This window comes from Phaseolus vulgaris, chromosome 4 (assembly GCF_000499845.2).
Source record: "Phaseolus vulgaris cultivar G19833 chromosome 4, P. vulgaris v2.0, whole genome shotgun sequence".
NCBI classification, from domain to species: Eukaryota; Viridiplantae; Streptophyta; class Magnoliopsida; order Fabales; family Fabaceae; genus Phaseolus; species Phaseolus vulgaris.
Window position 1 is genome coordinate 24,295,177 of NC_023756.2, and position 20,385 is coordinate 24,315,561.

The 20,385-nt window shown below is 43.4% G+C and overlaps 1 protein-coding gene across 6 annotated transcripts; it reads right to left on the reverse strand.

The window, feature by feature from the left end:
* Positions 1-2,499: 2,499 nt before the first annotated feature.
* On the reverse strand, positions 2,500-8,467 carry LOC137837474 (probable choline kinase 1). Of its 6 annotated transcripts, none has more exons than XR_011085466.1 (10): positions 8,326-8,463; positions 8,144-8,187; positions 7,970-8,042; positions 6,830-7,220; positions 4,861-4,982; positions 4,580-4,775; positions 3,962-4,079; positions 3,281-3,842; positions 3,036-3,136; positions 2,500-2,829 (listed from the first exon to the last, which is right to left on the reverse strand). XR_011085466.1 is itself a non-coding variant. In XM_068646464.1 (10 exons), exons 4-10 carry the CDS (start codon positions 7,181-7,183, stop codon positions 2,689-2,691), a joined length of 1,080 nt encoding a protein of 359 aa, XP_068502565.1. In that variant the 5' UTR covers positions 7,184-7,220; positions 7,970-8,042; positions 8,144-8,187; positions 8,326-8,467; the 3' UTR covers positions 2,500-2,688. The 6 variants fall into 6 exon arrangements, 3 of the variants coding, with proteins under 3 accessions (XP_068502565.1, XP_068502566.1, XP_068502567.1); XM_068646464.1 differs by having other exon boundaries at positions 3,795-3,842; positions 8,326-8,467; XR_011085468.1 differs by lacking the exon at positions 7,970-8,042 and having other exon boundaries at positions 8,326-8,458.
* Between the last annotated feature and the right edge of the window lie 11,918 nt (positions 8,468-20,385).

A 20,385-nucleotide genomic window follows, 5' to 3' on the forward strand; every position in this document is an offset into this window, starting at 1 on the left:
GAAATGGAGACCTCGCTCAAGAAGGAGGTGATCCTAGTCACCTTAGGATCTACCCAGTCAAGCCCTAAGAGGGGGGATGATTGCTCCAAGGAGCCTGATCGGTCGGTAGCACCTTCCAGGTTGTCCCCCTGGCTACATTCTCCATTGGGTGCAATACCTGGATTGTCCCGATCGATAAGGACTCGGTCGTGGAGGAGTCGGGAGAAGAAGACGAAGGAGACAAAGGAGAAGAGAAGGAAAAAGACGAAGAAGACAGAGAGGATATGACTAACCTCTTGGGACGTACGTTAAGCAACGCGCTAGAGTAAGGCTTTCAGATGTCCAAGAGGGTAAGAGTAGTGTCTCGACACTGTATGGGACCACAATTTATAGCCTTGGGTCTCGACACTCTCTTGATCCAACGATCCTCATCAAATGATGCAAAAAAAACCCTCATTAATATACGTTATATCACATGTCCACGCGTCGCCCAACGTCACGTCAGACCTTGGGAATCCCAATCGTCGTGTCAGACCCCGGGTAAAGACTCTTCGGACTAACCATCCTCGAGCTTGGGGGGCAAGTGTACTGGTAGAGTCTGCCCGACCGAGACCATGCCTCGGTCTCCGTCAATGGGTCGACTGACACCACAAATACAATTATGCTTAAGCGAAGTTAGATAGACTAATCAACAATCAAGAGCTAGGTAATACATTCCTAAATGTGACCTAGCTCCCTAATCCATCTCAGTAAGGAAGGCCCACTAAAATAATATAAATAGCACAAATTTCAAGAGTCAGGTACGTCATTACACAATACTCAGAATACCGAGTGCTGAATACTAAATTTGACTTGAGTATCGGAGTGTCTTTTGCAGGTACCATCCGAGTCAGGATTTCATGAAGGCCGAGGAATGGAACGAGTAGAAGAGAGGAAGGAGCTTGTAGGGAAAGGAGCTGAAGACCAAGGAATCAAAAGAGCGGTTTCAATCGTTCTCTTGGCCTCAACCTCGTTCGAAAACAATTAAAAATCACTTTAAATATGTAATTGTGAAAGTTAATTATCTTACTAATAATTCATGATTAAATAGTCTTGCATTCTAATTAAATTCCCTATTCGCTATAAAACCTGTCAAATAATATTTTTGAGTTGTATAAAAGTATCTCTAACTAGCCCGCCAGAACAAAGAAAATAAGGTTTGTAAAGTGTTGTTGGATTGTCTATCAAAAAGTGAAAACTCTAGATGTTGAAGGTAGTAATTACTTTAGTCTAAATTTATAAATTCATGTTACTAAAATAAGGGCATTAATATATATTTGAAAACTAAATTATCAGTAAATAGTTATGCTTGAAGACTTATTAGACATACTAAGAATATATTTTGAATTTTCTTAATTTTATAATTAACGTGACATCAATTTATTTTTTCAGTTACCAAAGAGAATGTATTCAGAAAAATAATGTTTTTGAACTAAAAGTGCATTATATGCAAGGAGCATTTTTTTTCCATCCCTTCCATGAGAGTGGTTAAAAGACTTTGTCATTTTCAGAATGTAATATGCATGCACTCTTCCATTTCATTCCAGATTTATCATTTCCATAAATATTACATATTATCAATTCCACAAAAAAAAAAAAAACCTTATCTTTCTTCTCTAACAAAAATTTTCAAAACCACTCACTAACCACTGCAATGACGTTGGGAAGTACACATGTTTGTTTATGTCCAGCACTAAAATCACCAATCGCCTAGAATACTTATCGTTGCTTGCTCTAAAGAATGACAACGAAAAAGCCAAAGAAAGAGACGTTGTGCTTGGGCTCTTAAAACCTCTCAACGTTTATTTTGTCAATTCACATTCAACGTTTATTTTGTCAATTCACATTTTTTATGGCAGGAAGCAAAATATAGGACAGGAAGAAACATCCTTTAGGACCATTTCTTACGCTTGTAAAACATAATGACATTCATACATAATAAATTTCACACAATTTCATAATAAATCCACTGAATAATTTGTATGTGAATTTGATATGGAAAAACAGTTTATTGATAAGGGGAAGACTCTACATTATGTAGTGAATGAAGAGATCATGAACAAATAATGTAGTTAATAAGTTGTCTTATTTAAAACGTGTGTAAAGGGTAGGATTGTCACATGACACAACATAAGAACAAAACTGAACATCACTGTGACCATAACCATCTGTCATTTAGTTGTTATCAATAATTTTATATAATTTCTCACACTTTCTGACATAAGGTTTTCATTATTTTAAGTGATTCGTCCTTTTGTATTTAGTTCTAATATAATAGCTATAAAGGTTTTTTTGTAAGATAAACAATCGCAAGATCCAATTCAAAACATGATAAAAAAAAAGACCAAATATATAAATTGTAGTTCTCGTTTGCTCTTTTAAGTCTTATGTGGCAAAAATAGGTTGTTCTTCATATTTATATAATTACCAAAAATTTCATTCACTGCATAACACTTCATCTCTAGCAAATGACAACACAACTAGGAAATTTCCTTTCATTCATCAACGTATCCCAAAAGGAGGGATTACTAACATAACTGTTTTAACATGGCAAAAGCCCATCACACATTATACTTATTTGTATTTACAGATTTTATGCATCATAGCATGCCTATCTATATTATTAATCAATACAAGAGAACTAAACTAAATACATACGAAGCAATCATGTCAATGGTGTGAGCCATTTATCATTCCATACTCAGAAATGATACCAGGTGACTCCAATAGAGTAGCCTTCTTCAACCAGTACTGCTGAAACCTCTGCCTTGCATACTCCTTGTAGTCAAAGTCAATTGTGTTGACATAACTCTGCAGCAAAGTGTAACCAGAAAGAAGAATAAAAAGGGTAATATATTTTTTCGTCTAAAAAATTTGAATACACTTTAGTCCCTTCATTTATCAAAAGTGACATGGATTTTGTTCATAGTTAGAGACTATATTTTTACAAAGATTTAAACTGAAATTCTAGATAAAGGATGAAAACATATTTCGAAAAAGGGAAAAGCATAGCATACCGAAATAAGTCCCCATAAGCCCCAAAATAGATGGTTGGCAAGAGTGTATTTTTCTGCAAGATTAAGTAGTTGTTCCACTTCACTGTTGCTTGGTTTCTTACCTGTGTATAAATTTCCAAATAAATTTGGTAAACATGTATGAAATTCAGAAGCATCGTCTTTGAAATGACTTCAGTATTTGAAACATGATTTTCAAAGCTTTAATGAGAGTTATCCTTGGTCAGTAAAACAATTCTTAAAATTACATTCACATTGAAGTTGAAGAGATAAGGGGAACTTGCATCGTGCCTACGAATAAGTTAAACAAATGCATGCAATGCATGCTCCACATCTGCAAGGACAGACTGATCAATAGTGTAAACGCTGTTACAATTCATACTTAGGACAAACATGATTTTCCCTGTTGTATTCCAAGATTTTTTTTTAATTGAATCATTAATCTAAGGAATTTTACAAATGTCAACCAATTAAAAATAATTTGAGATATGACTTTTTGAAGTAATTCTAAGAAAAGAAATAATTTCTGATCTGAAGTAATATAAAATTGGATATTCAGGGTAAAAAACCTTTACAATTTATTTTAATTACAATCGAAGTATAGAAACTAAAAAAGATTGAGTGATATCAAAGGTCAACCAAATTGTAGAGAAAGTTAATTCTTTCAGCTGGGAATAGATCAATAGCGGTTACCTAAATCCAGATCTCTTCCAATAATATGTATTTTTGTGGTATGTTGGAGTAAAATTTTAGTGGACTAACCTTCAGAACTCAAATAATTATAAACAAACCTTTGACGCTCCTCAAGACCTGTCATACAATTTATAGTCTCAGAAGAGTAATCTGAATAAAATACGCATAAAGTTGGGGAACCAAATGAAGCACTAAAATGTAATGGAGGCTGTAAAATATATCAACAATTAACTTACCGGGATATTTAGTGTAGTCAAGAACATGAGGCTGGTCACTGTGATAGTTTGCCACCATTTCACAGAAATGATTTGCTAGATCGTATGCAATAGGGTTGTAACTAGCATATTCGTAGTCCTGTATCATTGAAAAACAACAATAGGAATGAATACATCATTATAGAAAAATATGATAGAAGAAATATGAAAAAACAATATTTGACATGGTATTCAGTTACAATTCTTATATGTATATTTTTACCAAAAGAGGTATCTAGAACTTTTTATTTGACACCGAACTAATCCCTCACTCGATTGGCACATTTTTGGAGTAAAGTGGTATCTCCAGTTTCATGGGCAAGTTGGAAAACAAATCTCAATCAAACCTTGGTTAAGGAACTCAAGTGTCATAATACTTGTGCCAATAACTTTTGATGAACACCTTTTAAAGATGACTAAATAAGAGTGTGAAAGTTCAACAATATAGATAAATTTATCCATCACAACTATGAATATAAATTAAGATAATATAGAGAGAAAGTAGCTCATATCTTGCATTGCTATTAATGTTTTAAAAAGAACATCAACAAAGCCAATAAAATAGAATAAATAACTAAAATATAGCAATATATAGCTTACAATTAAAGTGATTGTTCTTGTATCTTCATCCATCATTATGTTACCATATTGTAGATCATTGTGACAAAAACCAATCTCTTGATATCCTTGCGATAGCAACTCCACAAGCATATTTATTTCAGCATCTAGATGATCCAGGCCAAACTTCTTGATATCTTTTGGAGAGCACAGACTTTTGGCATGACTAAGCCATTTCCTGGTTGAACAAAGAGGGCTTATATAATTGTGTACAACAATATAAATGTTTTTGAAGAGTAGCATGATATCTATTATTTTATTACCTCAATCGCTGCCAAAGCTGAGCCTTCTTTGTACCATGCATGTGAAGATTGTGAAACTCCCTCATCTTAGATGCTACCAAAGCAGATATTTCAGTGTCACGGAGGTCCGCTGCTGAGAGTGTCTAAAAATCCAAAATAGGAAAAGAAAAAGCATGTTACACACAATTATCCTAGTCTGTTAAATTGATTTTAATCCACAGGAAAATAAAGGGGAATGTATTACAGGTATTTGGATTATATCAGGTTACTTACTAACAGATAATCTATGTCATGAGACAATCACAAAAAAATTACACCAAAACTCCTCTAATTGAACTGTTCAAAATCAACAGCATTTTGTCTTACTAATTTTGCTTTTTCATTGTATATAAATAAAGTCTTTCAGTCTTTAAACATAATACAAAGTGTCCATCTTTGAGCTGGGTGGATAAAGAAATCTTCCTAGCTATTAAATGGGACAGCTTTTCCTTTTCAGGTAGAAATCTCTGTATCTCTATCATGGAAACTACAAAAAAGCACTGTTGTTTATGATGCCAAAATTAAGCAGCTCCTCATCTGAGAGATATGTTGACTCTCCACTCATCCAAAGGAAAAGAGAATAAAATAGAAAAGTGAAGGGCCATGTCCAACGATGCAGAGAAAACTGATTGAATATAATAATAAAATAAAACGGAAAAGGGAAAAACAGTGATTTTACATCATGCAATTATTCTCCTTCTCACAAGCATCAGTTTGAATATAATCATTGCAGCCACTTTTATATTATAACACTATGTAGCAAATATAGTTATCTCCAAAGCACGTGGTTTTGATGTAAGAATTAACAGCTAGATCTTCATTTTAGTTTCTAAAATTATAAATATTGTTTATTTTTCCATTGAATTTCCTAGACGTGCCTGTTTGAACTTCAATAAGCACTTATATAATAGAAAAATAAGAACATAAAAATGAAATAGGCTTCTTGATAAGGTAAATTTATCTTATACAAAGTTAAAACTAAAAATTATGAAAAGATATGCAAGAGAATTTAAAGAAATTAAATGATTCAAAATTTAATATTAATTTATAGAGAACTTAATAAATTCAAGAAGAGTTTATTGAATTAATTAATCGGAAGAAGGAAAAACAAAGGTAAATGATGTCTTCAAATAAAGGCCTGATTGCATAAATTACAAATATATATTTACTAATAGTCAACATATGGACTCAAAAGAAGATAGGATAAGGACAAAATAAGATTTTCATTTATAACTCTTTTACTTTAATAGAATTTTTATAAGTCTTCATCGATAAAGTAAGAAATATCATTTAGGGTGGTTGGAATTTGGAGCAAAAAGAATGTGAAAGCAAGTATCGTGGAGCACTCGTTGACTCAATAATACTCAATTTAATATGCAAAAGATGCTTCTTTTTTATTCTAAATAACTAACAGGGAATGCTAACACCCTCCATTCGTCCAAAGGAAAAGAGAAAAAAATACAAAAGCTAACAGCCAAGGCCAAAGAAAAACTTTTTAAATGGAATAATAAAGGACATTGGAAAAGCAAAAGTGACTTTATTTTAAGTATATATTCTCCAAGTCACAGAAACCATCAATTTAAATGCAGTCATTGCATCCACTTATCTATTACTATCCCAGATAATTTATCTACAAAGAACCTAATAATATAAGGTTAATTTTCAGATAGCACATGATAATTATACTTTCAACCAATAAGAAATCATTAGTATAACTTTTGAAGCAATTATTGTAAAAATTAGCAAATTTAGAATATCACTTTTTACACTGTATGTATATGTACTATTTACCCTTAAACAGTGTCTTGTAAAATCAATTACCAAAATAAAGTTTATATAAAAACGTCACTAAAATAATTGGTGCTGTGCTAATAATGTTAAGAATTAAAACAGAGATTTACCCTAAAACTATCTAATCAGAAGAGGAAAACACAATAAGATAATTACATACTTTGGCATGAATGAACTCCTCAACTCTGCCAGTGGTGAACCGTCCAAGAAGGCGTGGACCCTGTCCATGCTTTGACATGGACTCAAAGGTTTGGATTTCATCAACCCTGTTGAAGAAAACCTCAATACCTTCACCATATAATCGAACCAGAACCTTTCTCTGATGACCATCACTTTTGGTTGGCCAATTTACCTCAAAAACCTCATTGGTCATTGCTCCCTTTAGAGGTTTTACCTGCAAAGAGTTCACATCATCTATTACATCTCCCAAATCTGCAGCCACCGCTGCAAGAACCTCCATTATCTCTTCATGGTTTGCACCTCCTTTCAACAACTCAATTGCCTTTATGGCCATCCTTGATCAAAGATCAGTTAAAAACAGAGCTCTGCTTCTGAAGAAAACAACAGGGGAAATTGAAACAGAGAGTTAAATTCTTCCATCCATTGCAATATTGGGAGACTAGAATACCTTGATAGCCCAATTGGGAGAAAACATATAACTGGTGATATAACTGACGATCCTGTGTGAAAATTAACTGTTTTTTGGTACAAAATATATTTATTTGGGGAGTTAAAATTCTACCCAAGTTCCTCGATACCATACAATAAAACAGAAACATAGCAGAAAACCTCCATGACCCAATTGGGAGAAAGCATTATAATCGATGATCCTGGGTGAAAGTCGACTGTTCTAGGTAAAAACTATCAAGAATTGGAGATTTGAACAACCAAATAAGTTCTTCCATCCCATATGATAAAAAAAACACTAGAAGGCCTTAAGGATCCAATTGATAGTCCTGCCTGAAGGATAACTATTTCTACAAAAAAATTGATGAAATGGGAATTTAGAAATTCATCCAAGTTTTTCACTTCATGCAATAAATGCAAAAGCACATAGAGAAAGCAGAAACCCTTGCTGACCCAGTTGGGAGAAAACATCATAAATGATGATCTTGGTTTGAAAGTTCGCCTTTCTCGTATTGAATTAGGTTTTTAAAATCCATCTAAGAAAGAGAGAAGTCGGAAGTGGAAACATTACGAATACGTAAAAAAGGATTTAAGAGCCCTTCCGCTGAAAAATATAATCAGATCTAGGAAAAACACAAAATCCGTTAGCAGAATTCGGATTACAGGATCTTACTAGATGAACAGATATATTCGGAGCTTCAAACAGGGCAAACTTCGGCAGGGAAAATTCGATGCAGTGATCAAAGCTGAGAGATGCAACAAAGGAAGAATCCAACGAACTCAAAGAATGAGAACTGTTTCAGAATCAACAAAAGGAAAACCTCAAAATGATGAATCATGAACTCACCTTGGAAGCAGATAAGGTTGCAGAGAAAATCAAGCCCAATAAACCTAAGCAGAAATAATGCATAAAAAATGACAAAATCCTCAAAACCCAGTTGCAGAAAGACCAAAATCAAAAATCAAAAAGCCCAAATAAAGAAGAAAAGAAAATAAAAAAAGAGTAAAATTTGGGATTTGGGAACTGACCCTGGAAGCAGAAGAGGAAATCAGAACTTGTCCAAGAATATGGTTGGATATGAAAAAAAATGGTGTGAAACAAAAGAAAGCTTGCAAACAAGGAACTCTCTGACCCAATATATAAGAAAATTTATGATCTTACTACATGCATATAGTTAATGCAATTAATAATTAATATATGAAAAAAATTAAGTTTTGATTATTTTTTATTTCTTTTGTGTTTATTTTGGACGGTGATAGATTCTTGTAGTGATGAGAGTGACCAATGATAACTGATCACGTGGACAGAATCATGGAGAAGAACTGAATCTGTTAGAGATTCTAAAATCATTACAATGCCAACTACCCATCCATCTGTCTTTCTCTGGATAGAGATAATTTATTTCCCTTTTATTCTCTATTATTGTTTCATCATATAACTAAACATAAAAAATGTATAACAATATGACTTAATTATGTATTTAACTAATTATATTTTTTTTGCCTTAAACTATCTGCTTCAGGTTTTCATATTAATTCTGTGTTTTAAAATTTAAATACATTTTAAAATTATATTAATAACTATAAAAGACAAGCGTCGTGTCATGTTTATTTGTATTTTTAAAACATTTAAAAATAACCTAAATTATAATTAAATATTATTTTGATATGGTAAGCAGTAATCACATGTCAGTCAACATTTTAAATACAATTTCATCTTTTAACATGCATAACAAAATTGTGATGGAATTTCATGTTTTAAAGTAAACTGTCATGTTCGATGATTATTGATCTAATAATGTTACTTTAATAAATATAAGATAGATTGAAACATTAATGTTCATTGTTAGAATAAAAAAGTAGTTATAAAGAGAAAATTTGTTCCTTGAAATCTCATTAGGAATTTATTCTAAATAAAATTGATCATGCCGGCAACTCGAACGTGGAGGAATCGCTTCGTAGTACTCTCTGCCCTGTCTACGCGACTGCGTCTTCTGCAGAATCACCCTCAAAACCTTCTCTTGGTGCTCTAAACGTGACCTGCAAAACACACAGACGGCGCCTCTAGCGGCCGTTTGCACTCCGACGATCAAGTTAGTCCACAGAACCACCAAAGATGAGAAAACTAGCAGTGTGTGTGAAAAACTCTTGCTCTCTTTTTTCTCATATCCCTCATCTCTCCCTGATTCCCTCTTTTATGTCTCTCTCTCTGTTTCTGGGCATAACAGAATTCTGTTATGCTTTTCTGGCATGTGTCAGAACCCTGTTATGCTTTTCAAAGACAGTGTACCTGCAGAATCAGTAGTGAGAGCGTGAGAGTCTGTGCATGTCTGCGCGTCTCTGCGCTTGGCTGCGCCTGTCTGTACCCTTAGTGGTACGGAGTGCACTTTTGTCTGGACCGCACCCCTCTCAGATGATGACACGTGGAGGCCTGCAACTCACATCTAACCACATACGTGTCACTTACTGGAAGGGCTCTAGCGCTTCTCTTTGTGTGCCTAAGTTATGCCCTTGCGGAGTAACTTAGGATATTTCTCTCACCCGGGTAAACCGCACACTCTTAGGAGAACGTCAGGTGTGGCTGGTCTAGGCACACTCACCAAACGTTGCTCCCTGCGTATACAGCTTACCCTTCACGGGGCCACGCACGTAATGGGTTGAGGGAATCACCGATCACTGACTGGTTTACTAGTTCCCTCAGGCCACTCTCGTGCATGATTCCCTGAGATGTGCTCATGCGAGGTCTATGCGTAACGCTCTCGCTGGGAACCTCAGTCCCAGTTTAACTGCGTGTAACACGAGACCCTGATGACAATGCACCCGATGACTGATCAGTGCTTATTTGTTTCTCGCGTTCTGCCCCCAGGCGTTAGTCTGAGAACTGGTATGTTGGTGGCCATTTGGCTGCTGACCACCGATCACCATTTTGGATGATCTGTCCCCTGACCTCTCTGCCGCCTGATCTGCCGATGGTCCCCTGGTTACTGACCCCGATCACCGCTCTTGGCGATCGCCTCCCTGGTCTCTCTGTCACCTGGTCCACGTGTCACCCTGCGAGTGGTCCACGTGGTTCTCTGCTGCTGACGTCATCTACGACCGATGACCGATCGGATCACAAGCCCCCCAGTCTCGAGTCGAGAACTCGTTCTCAGCGAAGAGACTAAGTGGTCGCGCCCTCAGTCCACGTGGCAAGTGGGACTGCATCACGTGCCACCTCACGTGCGGCTTCTTTAACGTTTGAACTTCCTTCCTTAATCTCGCGACACGTGGCCCCATCGACGGCCAGCGTGGTGTGTCGCTAGCGCTTCTCTTATTCAAATTGGCGCGCTCCTTCACTGTTACTTCATCTTCTTCAATCGACTCTCAGACCCCCTGCAAACTCTTCCCCTGCGCACCTATCTTTCTTCAAATTTTCTGCTTCCAGAACTCTTGCGATCATCCAAAGGTATGGTTTTTCTTCTTCCTGGGTCTATTTAGATCATCTTTACCGATTGCATTTATCTTTCTGGTTATCATGCATTCATCTTCTCTATTTCCCTCTCTCGAACCCGTGCTAGGGTTCTTTTCACGTTCTCGCTTTGACTTCTGCTTCTTCTTCTTCCTCTCTTCACCTGGGCATCTCTTTCTCCTTTCCCCCCTCTGTTTTCACCGAAACATTCATCATTCCCTCTTCTTCCATTCATTCTGACTTTTCGTTTTTCTTCCATTTGCAGCTATCTCGCGATGGCTCGCTTGAAACAAACCGCGCGTATTATTGCCCCTTCTTCTGGTGCACAGCCTTCCGCGAGTGCGCCAGCTCCACCACCGCCTGTGGCTACCTCCTACCACGACAATGCCAGGGTCTACGATTGGGCCCCCCTGGCGTTGCTCGCTGAAACCTCCACTCTACTGCCCCAGGGCCACCTCACGTCCCTGCTGAGCCACAATCCTGATGAGCCTTCCTGCGCCATCGACAGGGAGAATGACTTCAATATCCAAATCCGCATTCCTCCTCGAGGAATGCCCATCTGCGCGGACGATAGGGCCACCAATGGGGTGCCCTTCGTCTTCATCTACTCCGCTATCTTCAAGAGGTTGAAACTGCGCCTCCCTTTCACCTTCTTCGAAAAGGAGCTGATGATGGAGTTGAACGTCGTGCCTTGCCAACTTCATCCCAATGCCTGGGCCTTCATCCGGGCATTTCAGATCCTCTGCAATTATTTCGGGCACAACGCCTCCGTGGACGTGTTCCTCTACTTCTTCGAAGCGAAGAACCCTGGGGACAGGTCCTGGGTTAGCCTGAACGGGGTTGCTGGACGGGTGCTCCTGGGCCTATACCAGCAATCCTTCAAAGACTGGAAGGGCAGGTTCTACATGATATCTGCCACCCCTCAAAGTCCAAATCTACTTGAGGGGTACCCCCTCTACTGGGTTCCTGGGGTTGAATTCAAAAAATCCAGGGACCTCGAAGCTATGGCCCCCTACGAGCACGAGCTATGTGGGCTGCTCCTGGGGGCCAAGTACAACTCTGCTCGACTCATCAAAGATGAGTTCGATGTGGTGGCCCTGAAGAAGTATATAGGTAGCTTTTCTTCCACCTCTTAGGATACCTGCACCTTCTCATGCATGCTTTTATGTGTTTTTTGACTTACTTGCATAACTTGGCCATCTAACTCTTCATTTTCTCATCTATGCAGACTCAATGTCGGGGAAAGACAGGAGGCTGGCCTTGTTAGAGCTTGCCAAGCGTCGGGGAACCAAGGGCACTGGCTCCTCCTCTTCTACAACTGAGCCCATTACAGCCCCCCCTCTCTCGGTCGCGCCAGCTGAAGGCCCCGAGCAAGGGAGGAAAAGAAAAAGACTGGTGAAGGCTTCTACTTCACTCGCTGCTGCTGCTGCTGCCTCGACTGAAGAGGAAAGTTCTGGCTCTCCTCTTGTACACCGCCAGAGGAAGATGCCAGTGGTCGAGGGGGCTTCGTCTCTCCAGCCTGGAGAGATCGAGGTGGTGGAAGTAGAGGAAGGGTCTCCCCCACCTCCCTGTGCTCAACCTGCCTCAGAGCCCACCTGCCTTCCTTCTCCATGCCAGCAGTTGCCTCCAACTTCTCAACTGCCATCTTCCCCCCAGCAGGCCAATCACCTGGTCCATCTGCTCATCCTGCTGGGGGTGCTTCTGCCCAAACTGGGGGTGCACCACCACCACTGCTGCCAATCTCTACCGCCACTGCTGAATGTGGTGGGTCCAGCTCGCGCCCAAGCGCTTCTGGGGCCAGTCACGAGAACTTCAGCAGGGTCATCACCCTGGTTTGACAGCTCATAAGCAACCGGGAGCTCGTCGAATGGAATGGTGATGAGGTGGACATGCACCTGGCCAAGCAGGTAGTGCTCTCTCTGGAGTTTTCCACCCAGCATCGCAAGCAACTAGCCCTGGAGAAGAGGGTGAAGGATCTTGAGCACGACAAGGAGTCACTGCGAAGTGACTTCGAAGCTGCCCAAGGGTCTGTAGAGCTGATGCGGGGCATGGTGGAGAAAGCTAGGAAGGAGTACCTAGCGCAGGTCCAAGAGACCATCAAGACGGAGATCTTGATGGGGGCAGACTGTTAGCTCTTTGGACTGCGCGGTGGTGGAGCTACGGGCCGAGACCTCCTCCCTACGCCAACTGAATTCTCAACTAGTGGGGGAGCTCGAGTCCACCAAGGAAGCAGCTGCTGCTGGAGAGAAGAGACTTGAGGAGGTGGTGGGCAAACTGTCTGAAGCTGCCTCCTCCCTTGCTGCCGTTACCACTGAGAGAGATGCTGCGGAGGCCTCAAAGCAAAAACTGGAGGCGGAGAAGGCTGATTTGATGAACGTGGGTGCTGATGCCCTTACTGATGGATTCGAGCTAGCACTCGAGCAAATCAGATGCGTTCTCCCAGACCTGGACCTCTCGCAGTTCAGCATCTATCACGAAGTGGTGGATGGAAAGCTCATCCCTCCTGCCCCTTAAACTTTTCTCTTTCTTGTAAATTTTCACTTCAGCACCACTTTCCTTAGAACTCAAAATTTGTATAAAACTTGGTTATGAAGATAAACTCTCAATTTGTATGAGCTTCTTCTCTTGTATTTTTTCTTAAGTTTCACCTTTCTTTACGCACGCGACTAACTGTTAGCTAGCTTAGGTTCAGCGCGATCTTGAGCTTTGTCTTTCACTTTGCGCACGACTAAGTGTTAATCAGCTTAGGCTTAGCGCGATCTTGAGCTTTGTCTTTCACTTTGCGCATGACTAAGTGTTAACCAGCTTAGGCTTAGCGCGATCTGCCCCCCTTGTTCTTGGCCTCTACTTGATCACGACTAGCTACTCCCTTAGCCTTGTGTTTAACAGTTCTTGTGCGCTGCTTTGCACCACTAACCAATCACTGACGACTCATCAGTGATCGTTCTTCGATCTTCACCTAGCTTCTCTGTCGCTCTAGCGCTAAGTGCATAGAGAACCTTGACATCGATCGCTCGAGGTGATGCCTTGTTTTGGGGAAATAAAAGTGTTTCTCGCTAACCCCTCTTACTTTCCCCAAGGTCATCACCCTTCGGGGCGTTGAGTCGTTCATTCCCTGCCTCACTCCTGGGGTGAGAAGGGTTTCAGACTAAGAGCTTTACTGGGCCAATATTGGTGCATGCCAAGCGGGTAAGGACATTTTGTCAAAACCTTTCCTTTCCCTCCCTTGGTCTTACTAGCTCCCCTGGCTTTTCGAACCTTTAACTGCTTGCGCTCACACCTGGGGTGAGGAAGACTTAGATCGGTGTCAGTACTTGCGCCTAGGGCAAGTAGGGCCTAACCAATCACCTGCACTTGCACCTGGGGCAAGGAGGACTTTAACTTTAATACTTGAGCACACTTGATATGTTGGAAATTTTTTCTTTAATTGGGTGGCCTCGTTAAAAACCCTCCTTAGGGAAAAGAGTGCCCCCTTGTCTGTTCAACTGTTTCCACCACATACAAAGCATGTATCTTTTAGCGCGAGAACGCCATTACTGTACAACTTTAACTGAAATAAAATTTTAAATGGGTGGCGTTCCACGTTCTGGGGATTGCTCCTCCCTCCAAAGTCTCTAGGCGATAGGCTCCGTTCTCCAATGTCTCCACTACTCTGTACGGGCCTGTCCACTTTGGGGACAACTTGTTCTGCATGTCATTATGATGCGCCTTTCTCATCACCAGATCACCTTCCTGGAAGCGCCTGGGCCTCACTTTAGAGTTGTGCCTCCGCTCTACTCTTCTCTTTACGGCTTCAGCACTGACTCTGGCTTCTTCTCGCACTTTGTCCAGCAGGTCTAGATTCACCTTTCGTTCTTCATTGGACTCTTCAGCAACGAAGTTCAAGAACCTGGGGGAGCTCTCCTGTATCTCCACGGGAATCATGGCGTCTGTCCCATAGACAAGGCTGAAGGGTGTCTCATGGGTGTTGGACTGTGGGGTGGTATGATAAGACCATACAATTTTGGGGACCTCCTCTGCCCAGCCTCCTTTGGCCTTGTCTAGTCTTCGCTTCAACCCCCTGAGCAGTACTCGATTTGCTGACTCCACCTGCCCATTGGTTTGTGGGTGTTCCACTGAAGCGAAAACCTGGTGTATTTTTAACTCCTCACACATCTTCCTCAGCTGATGACTCGTGAACTGGGTGCCATTGTCGGAGACCAACCTCTTGGGTATTCCAAAGCGGCAGACGATGTTCTTCCAGACGAAGTGCTCGACTTTCTGTGCGGTGATGTGTGCGACTGGTTCTGCCTCCACCCACTTGGTGAAGTACTCGATGGCCACGATGAGAAACTTCATCTGCCTTATCGCCAGGGGAAAAGGTCCTAGGATGTCGATTCCCCATGTGTGGAATGGCCACGGGCTATGGATGGACCTCAACTCCTCAGGGGGTGCCTTGTGCCAGTCTGCATGCAGTTGACACTGTTTGCATCGCTGAGCAAACCTTATGCAATCTTCCTTCAGCTTTGGCCAGTAGTACCCCGCGCGGAGTACTCTACTTGCCAAAGCGCGACCACCTACGTGGCTTCCGCACACCCCCTCGTGCAGCTCAGACATGAGTCTGGTGCATTGCTCACCGTGCACACAGATCTGCACAGGGTGAGAAAATCCAAATCTAAAGAGGTTTCCATCTATTAGAGTAAACTTACTTGAACTCCTCTTTATCCTTTTTGCCTCTGCCACGTCGAGTGGGAGTACACCATCTTCTAAGTATAACTGGTATGGCGTTATCCAGGTGTCGGGTTCCTTCTCCGCATGGACCTCCATCGACTCATCGGTCTTCGACGGTCGCGATCTCACCCTCGGTGCTCTCAGCGTTTCTTGGGTCAACGACCGATGACCGATCGTTAGACGCTCCATTGATTTGCACACATGGAATACCTGATTATCCGACACGAACGCTCGCGGTACCTTCAAGGTCTCCTGAATGACAGTCCTCTGCTTCCCCCCTTTGCCTGAGCTGGCCAGCTTGGCAAGCAGGTCTGCTCTGGCATTTTTCTCTCTTGGCACGTGTACCAATTCGAATTCGGTGAAGGACGTCTTCAGGAGCAGTACATACTCCAGGTAGGCTGCCATCTGGGGATCCTTTGCTTGGAACTCCCCTGTAACCTGCCCGGTGACCAGCAAAGAGTCGCTTTTGGCCAGCAGATTTCTTGCTCCCATTTCTCTTGCTAACAACATTCCTGCGATCAGGGCTTCATACTCCGCCTGATTGTTGCTAGCTTTGAAGGCAAAGCGGAGGGACTGCTCGATCAGTACCCCGTTTGGGCCTTCCAGAATGACTCCAACGCCACTCCCCTGCTGATTAGAGGAATCGTCCACCGATAATACCCATCGGAAATCTAATCCTTCTGCAGGTGTCGCGATCGACGACAACTCGACTACAAAGTCTGCGAACGCCTGCCCCTTGATCGGTCCTCGGGGCTCGTACTGGATGTCAAACTCTGATAATTCCACCGCCCATTTGACCATCCTGCCTGCTACATCAGGTTTCTTCAACACGTTCTGGATAGGCAGATCAGTCATCACCACCACTGTGAAGCTGTGGAAGTAATGCCTGAGTCTTCTGTCTGAAAACACCACTGCCAGGGCAGCCTTCTCGAGGGCCTGGTACCTTGTTTCAGGGCCTTGCAGCACCTTACTCACGAAGTAAACAGTCCTCTGGGTCTGGTCTTGCTCTTGCACCAGGACTGAGCTGACTGCTCTCTCCGTCACAACGAAATATAGACGAAGAGGGATGCCTACCTGGGGTTTTCGCAAGACTGGTGGGCTCGCCAGATACTCCTTTAGCTTGATGAAGGCCTCCTCGCACTCCTGTGTCCAGAGGAATCTGCTGTTGCGTTTAAGACACTGGAAGTATGGATGACCCTTCTCCCCTCCAGCGGACATAAACCGGGACAAAGCTGCCAAGCGCCCGGTGAGTTGTTGCACCTCCTTCACCGTCGTTGGGCTTCTCATTGCCACGATTGCCGAACACTTCTCGGGGTTAGCTTCGGTTCCCCGCTCTGTTAAGAGGAAGCCCAAGAACTCCCCAGCCTCCACACCAAAGATACATTTCTCAGGGTTGAGCTTCAGCCTGTACTTGGCAATGGTGGTGAATAGCTCTTCCAGATCAGCTGCATGATGTTTCTTCTCTTGGGACGTAACCACCATGTCATCTACATAGGCATGTACGTTCCTTCCCAGCATGGGCGAGAGTACCCTATCCATGAGCCGCTGATAGGTAGCCCCCGCGTTCTTTAACCCGAATGGCATGACCTTGTAGCAGTAGCAAGACCGTTCTGTCATAAACACGGTCTTGCACTCATCCATGGGGTGCATCCTGATCTGGTTGTACCCTGAAAAAGCATCCAAAAAGCTGAGTAGCTTTCCCCCCGATGCGCTATCAACTAGGGCATCTATACTGGGTAAAGGGTAAGAATCCTTGGGGCATGCCTTGTTGAGGTCAGTGAAGTCCACGCACATTCTCCACTTGCCGCTTGCCTTCTGAACCAGCACCACATTCGCTAGCCACTCGGGGTACTGGATCTCTCTGATGTGCCCTGCAGCAAGGAGCTTCTGCGCTTCGTCGTGGATCACCTTCCTCTTCTCTTCGTTGAATTTTCTTCGCCTTTGTCGCACAGGTCGAACCTTGGGATCCATCGACAGACGATGGCAAAGGAAATCGGGGTCGATTCCTGGCATGTCGGATGCTGACCATGCGAAGGCATTCATGTGCTTCTCAATCACACCCACGATCAGCCTTCACTCTTCTTCAACGAGGGATTCCCCTAATTTGAATTTTTTCCCCCCGATGTCCACTTCGACCCATCCTTCAGCTGGGTGGGGCCTTCTCTCACTGGCGATGACCGCCCTCGCGATCCCTGACTCGCGAGGAGCGATGACGTCTTCCTCTTCTTCTTCAACTTGGGCTACCTGGGAGCCCCCCACCGCAGCATTCTCCATCCTCTGAGCGCCCTGTGTCTCCCTAACCACCGATCGCTCTCCGCGCGAACCTGGTGGTGGTTTCGTGGTGACGTGGCAAACACTTCTCTTCTGCTTCAGGCTGTTCTCATAACAGCGTCTTGCCTCAGCCTGATCCGACTTGATGGTTATCACGTTTCCCTCCATCGACGGCAGTTTCAACTTCATGTGCCTCGTTGATGGTATTGCGCCCAACCTATTGAGTGTTGGCCTACCCAACAAAATGTTGTACGCAGAAGGGGCGTTCACCACCAGGTACTTTATCTTTTCAGTGCGGGCTGTCGTTCCGTCAGTGAACGTTGTCCTCAGCTCAATGTATCCCCGCACCTCTACCTGATCTCCTGCAAAACCGTAGAGACACCCGATATATGGCCTCAGCTGATCAGGGGACAACTGTAACTTGTTGAATGTTGGCCAGAACATGACGTCTGCCGAGCTCCCTTGATCTACGAGTACTCTGTGCACTCGTCTTCCCGCTGTGATGAGAGAAATGACCACAGGGTCGTTGTCGTGCAGGACAATGTCCCGTAGATCAGCTTTCCTGAAGATAATGTCTACTTCAGGGTAATGACTCTCATTCACCGCATCTACCGCCATCACCGATCGAGTGTATCTCCTTCTTTGTGACGCTGTGCATCCCCCACCAGAGAAGCCTTCTGCGATGGTTTGCACTTCCCCGTGCACAGGGACTTCATGCTGCTGTTCTCCAGTCTGGGATCCTGACGCGCGATCACCTTGCGGCTCACGCAGGTAATCTGCTAGGAAGCCAGACTTCACCAACTCCGCCAGTTGGTGCCCCAACGCTAAACAGGAGTGAAGTGTATGGCCAAAGGCCTGGTGAAACTCACACTACTCGTTCTTCTTTCTACCCAGTACCTTATCAGTTTTCTCCGGTACTCGTAGTCTTGCTGCTACAGCGGGAAGGGCGATGAGGTCCGCCAATCCCACCATGAAGTTGTATCTTGGGGGTGCGTTATTCTCCCTTGCACGCCCCCTGCTCTGCTCTTTGCCTGGTGCATAGGGAGGAGGTTTTTCCCGCACCTTTTTCCCCTCCTTGGCTTCATGCACCCTTGCTTGCTGTGGTTTTCCTGGTCCACCACGCGGTCTCGGTGGTGCAGCACTTCCCCTCTTCTCAGAAACCTCTGTTTCTGCCACTATGTGCGCCACCGCACGTCGTCGGATGTCTGCAAAGGTGCTGGGATGGTTCCTGATGAGAGACTCGCTGAAGGGGCCAGGCAGCACTCCCTTCTTAAATGCGTGCACCAGCATATCTTCATCTTTGCTGGGCAGTCTAACCACTTGTGCTCCAAAGCGGTTGAGGTAGTCTTTCAGCGACTCACCCTAGTACTAACGCACGTCGAACAAGTCGTATGACACCACTGCAGGTGCTTTGTTGACGTGATATGCCCTTCTGGTAAACTCACGAACCACTCCATGGCGATTCCGCTCAATGTGCTCATGAACATTTTGCAGTACACAGCATCTGAGCCTCCAGACAACATCATCTGGGTGTGGAATGCCGTTAGATGCGCCTCCGGGTCTTCTACCCCCTTGAACGACGCTTTTACCCCCACCAGGTTGGGAGGCACCATGGTTCCCATGATTTCAGGGGAGAATGGCATGGGGAACGCTCTTGGTGGTGACGGCTGCCTAGCCATCCTTTTGTCCACCACGTGTTCCCTCTGTGCCTGCAACGTCCTTCTCAACTCTTCGTTGACGCGATTCAGCTCGTCGTTCCTACTTTGCGACGCAGCCAACTCCGTCTGCATCCTTTCTTGTTCAGCTTTTGACGCCGCAACGTTATCTTGCAGCGTGCGCACCATCTCCAGGACCTGCGCCATTGTCACAGCTCCTTCGTCAGCAGATGGCGCAGGTGATGGTTGTCTGTTCCTTGGCATCTTTCCTTATCAAAGAAGTTGGGACCACGATTCAAAACTCTGGTAAGCTTCAAAACTGTGGTGTATATGGGACCACGATTCACTCGGGCCCCACGGTGGGCGCCAAATGATCCTGCCGGCAACTCGAACGTGGAGGAATCGCTTCGTAGCACTCTCTGCTCTGCGTCTTCTGCAGAATCACCCTCAGAACCTTCTCTTGGTGCTCCAAATGTGACCTGCAAAACACACAGACGACGCCTCTAGCGGCCGTTTGCACTCCGACGATCAAGTTAGTCCACAGAACCACCAAAGATGAGAAAACTAGCAGTGTGTGTGAAAAACTCTTGCTCTCTTTTTTCTCGTATCCCTCATCTCTCCCTGATTCCCTCTTTTATGTTTCTCTCTCTGTTTCTGGGCATAACAGAATTCTGTTATGCTTTTCTGGCATGTGTCAGAACCCTGTTATGCTTTTCAGAGACAGTGTACCTGCAGAATCAGTAGTGAGAGCGTGAGAGTCTGTGCATGTCTGCGCGTCTCTGCGCTTGGCTGCGCCTGTCTGTACCCTTAGTGGTACGGAGTGCACTTTTGTCTGGACCGCACCCCTCTCAGATGATGACACGTGGAGGCCTGCAACTCACATCTAACCACACACGTGTCACTTACTGGAAGGGCTCTAGCGCTTCTCTTTGTGTGCCTAAGTTACGCCCTTGCGGAGTAACTTAGGATATTTCTCTCACCCGGGTAAACCGCACACTCTTTGGA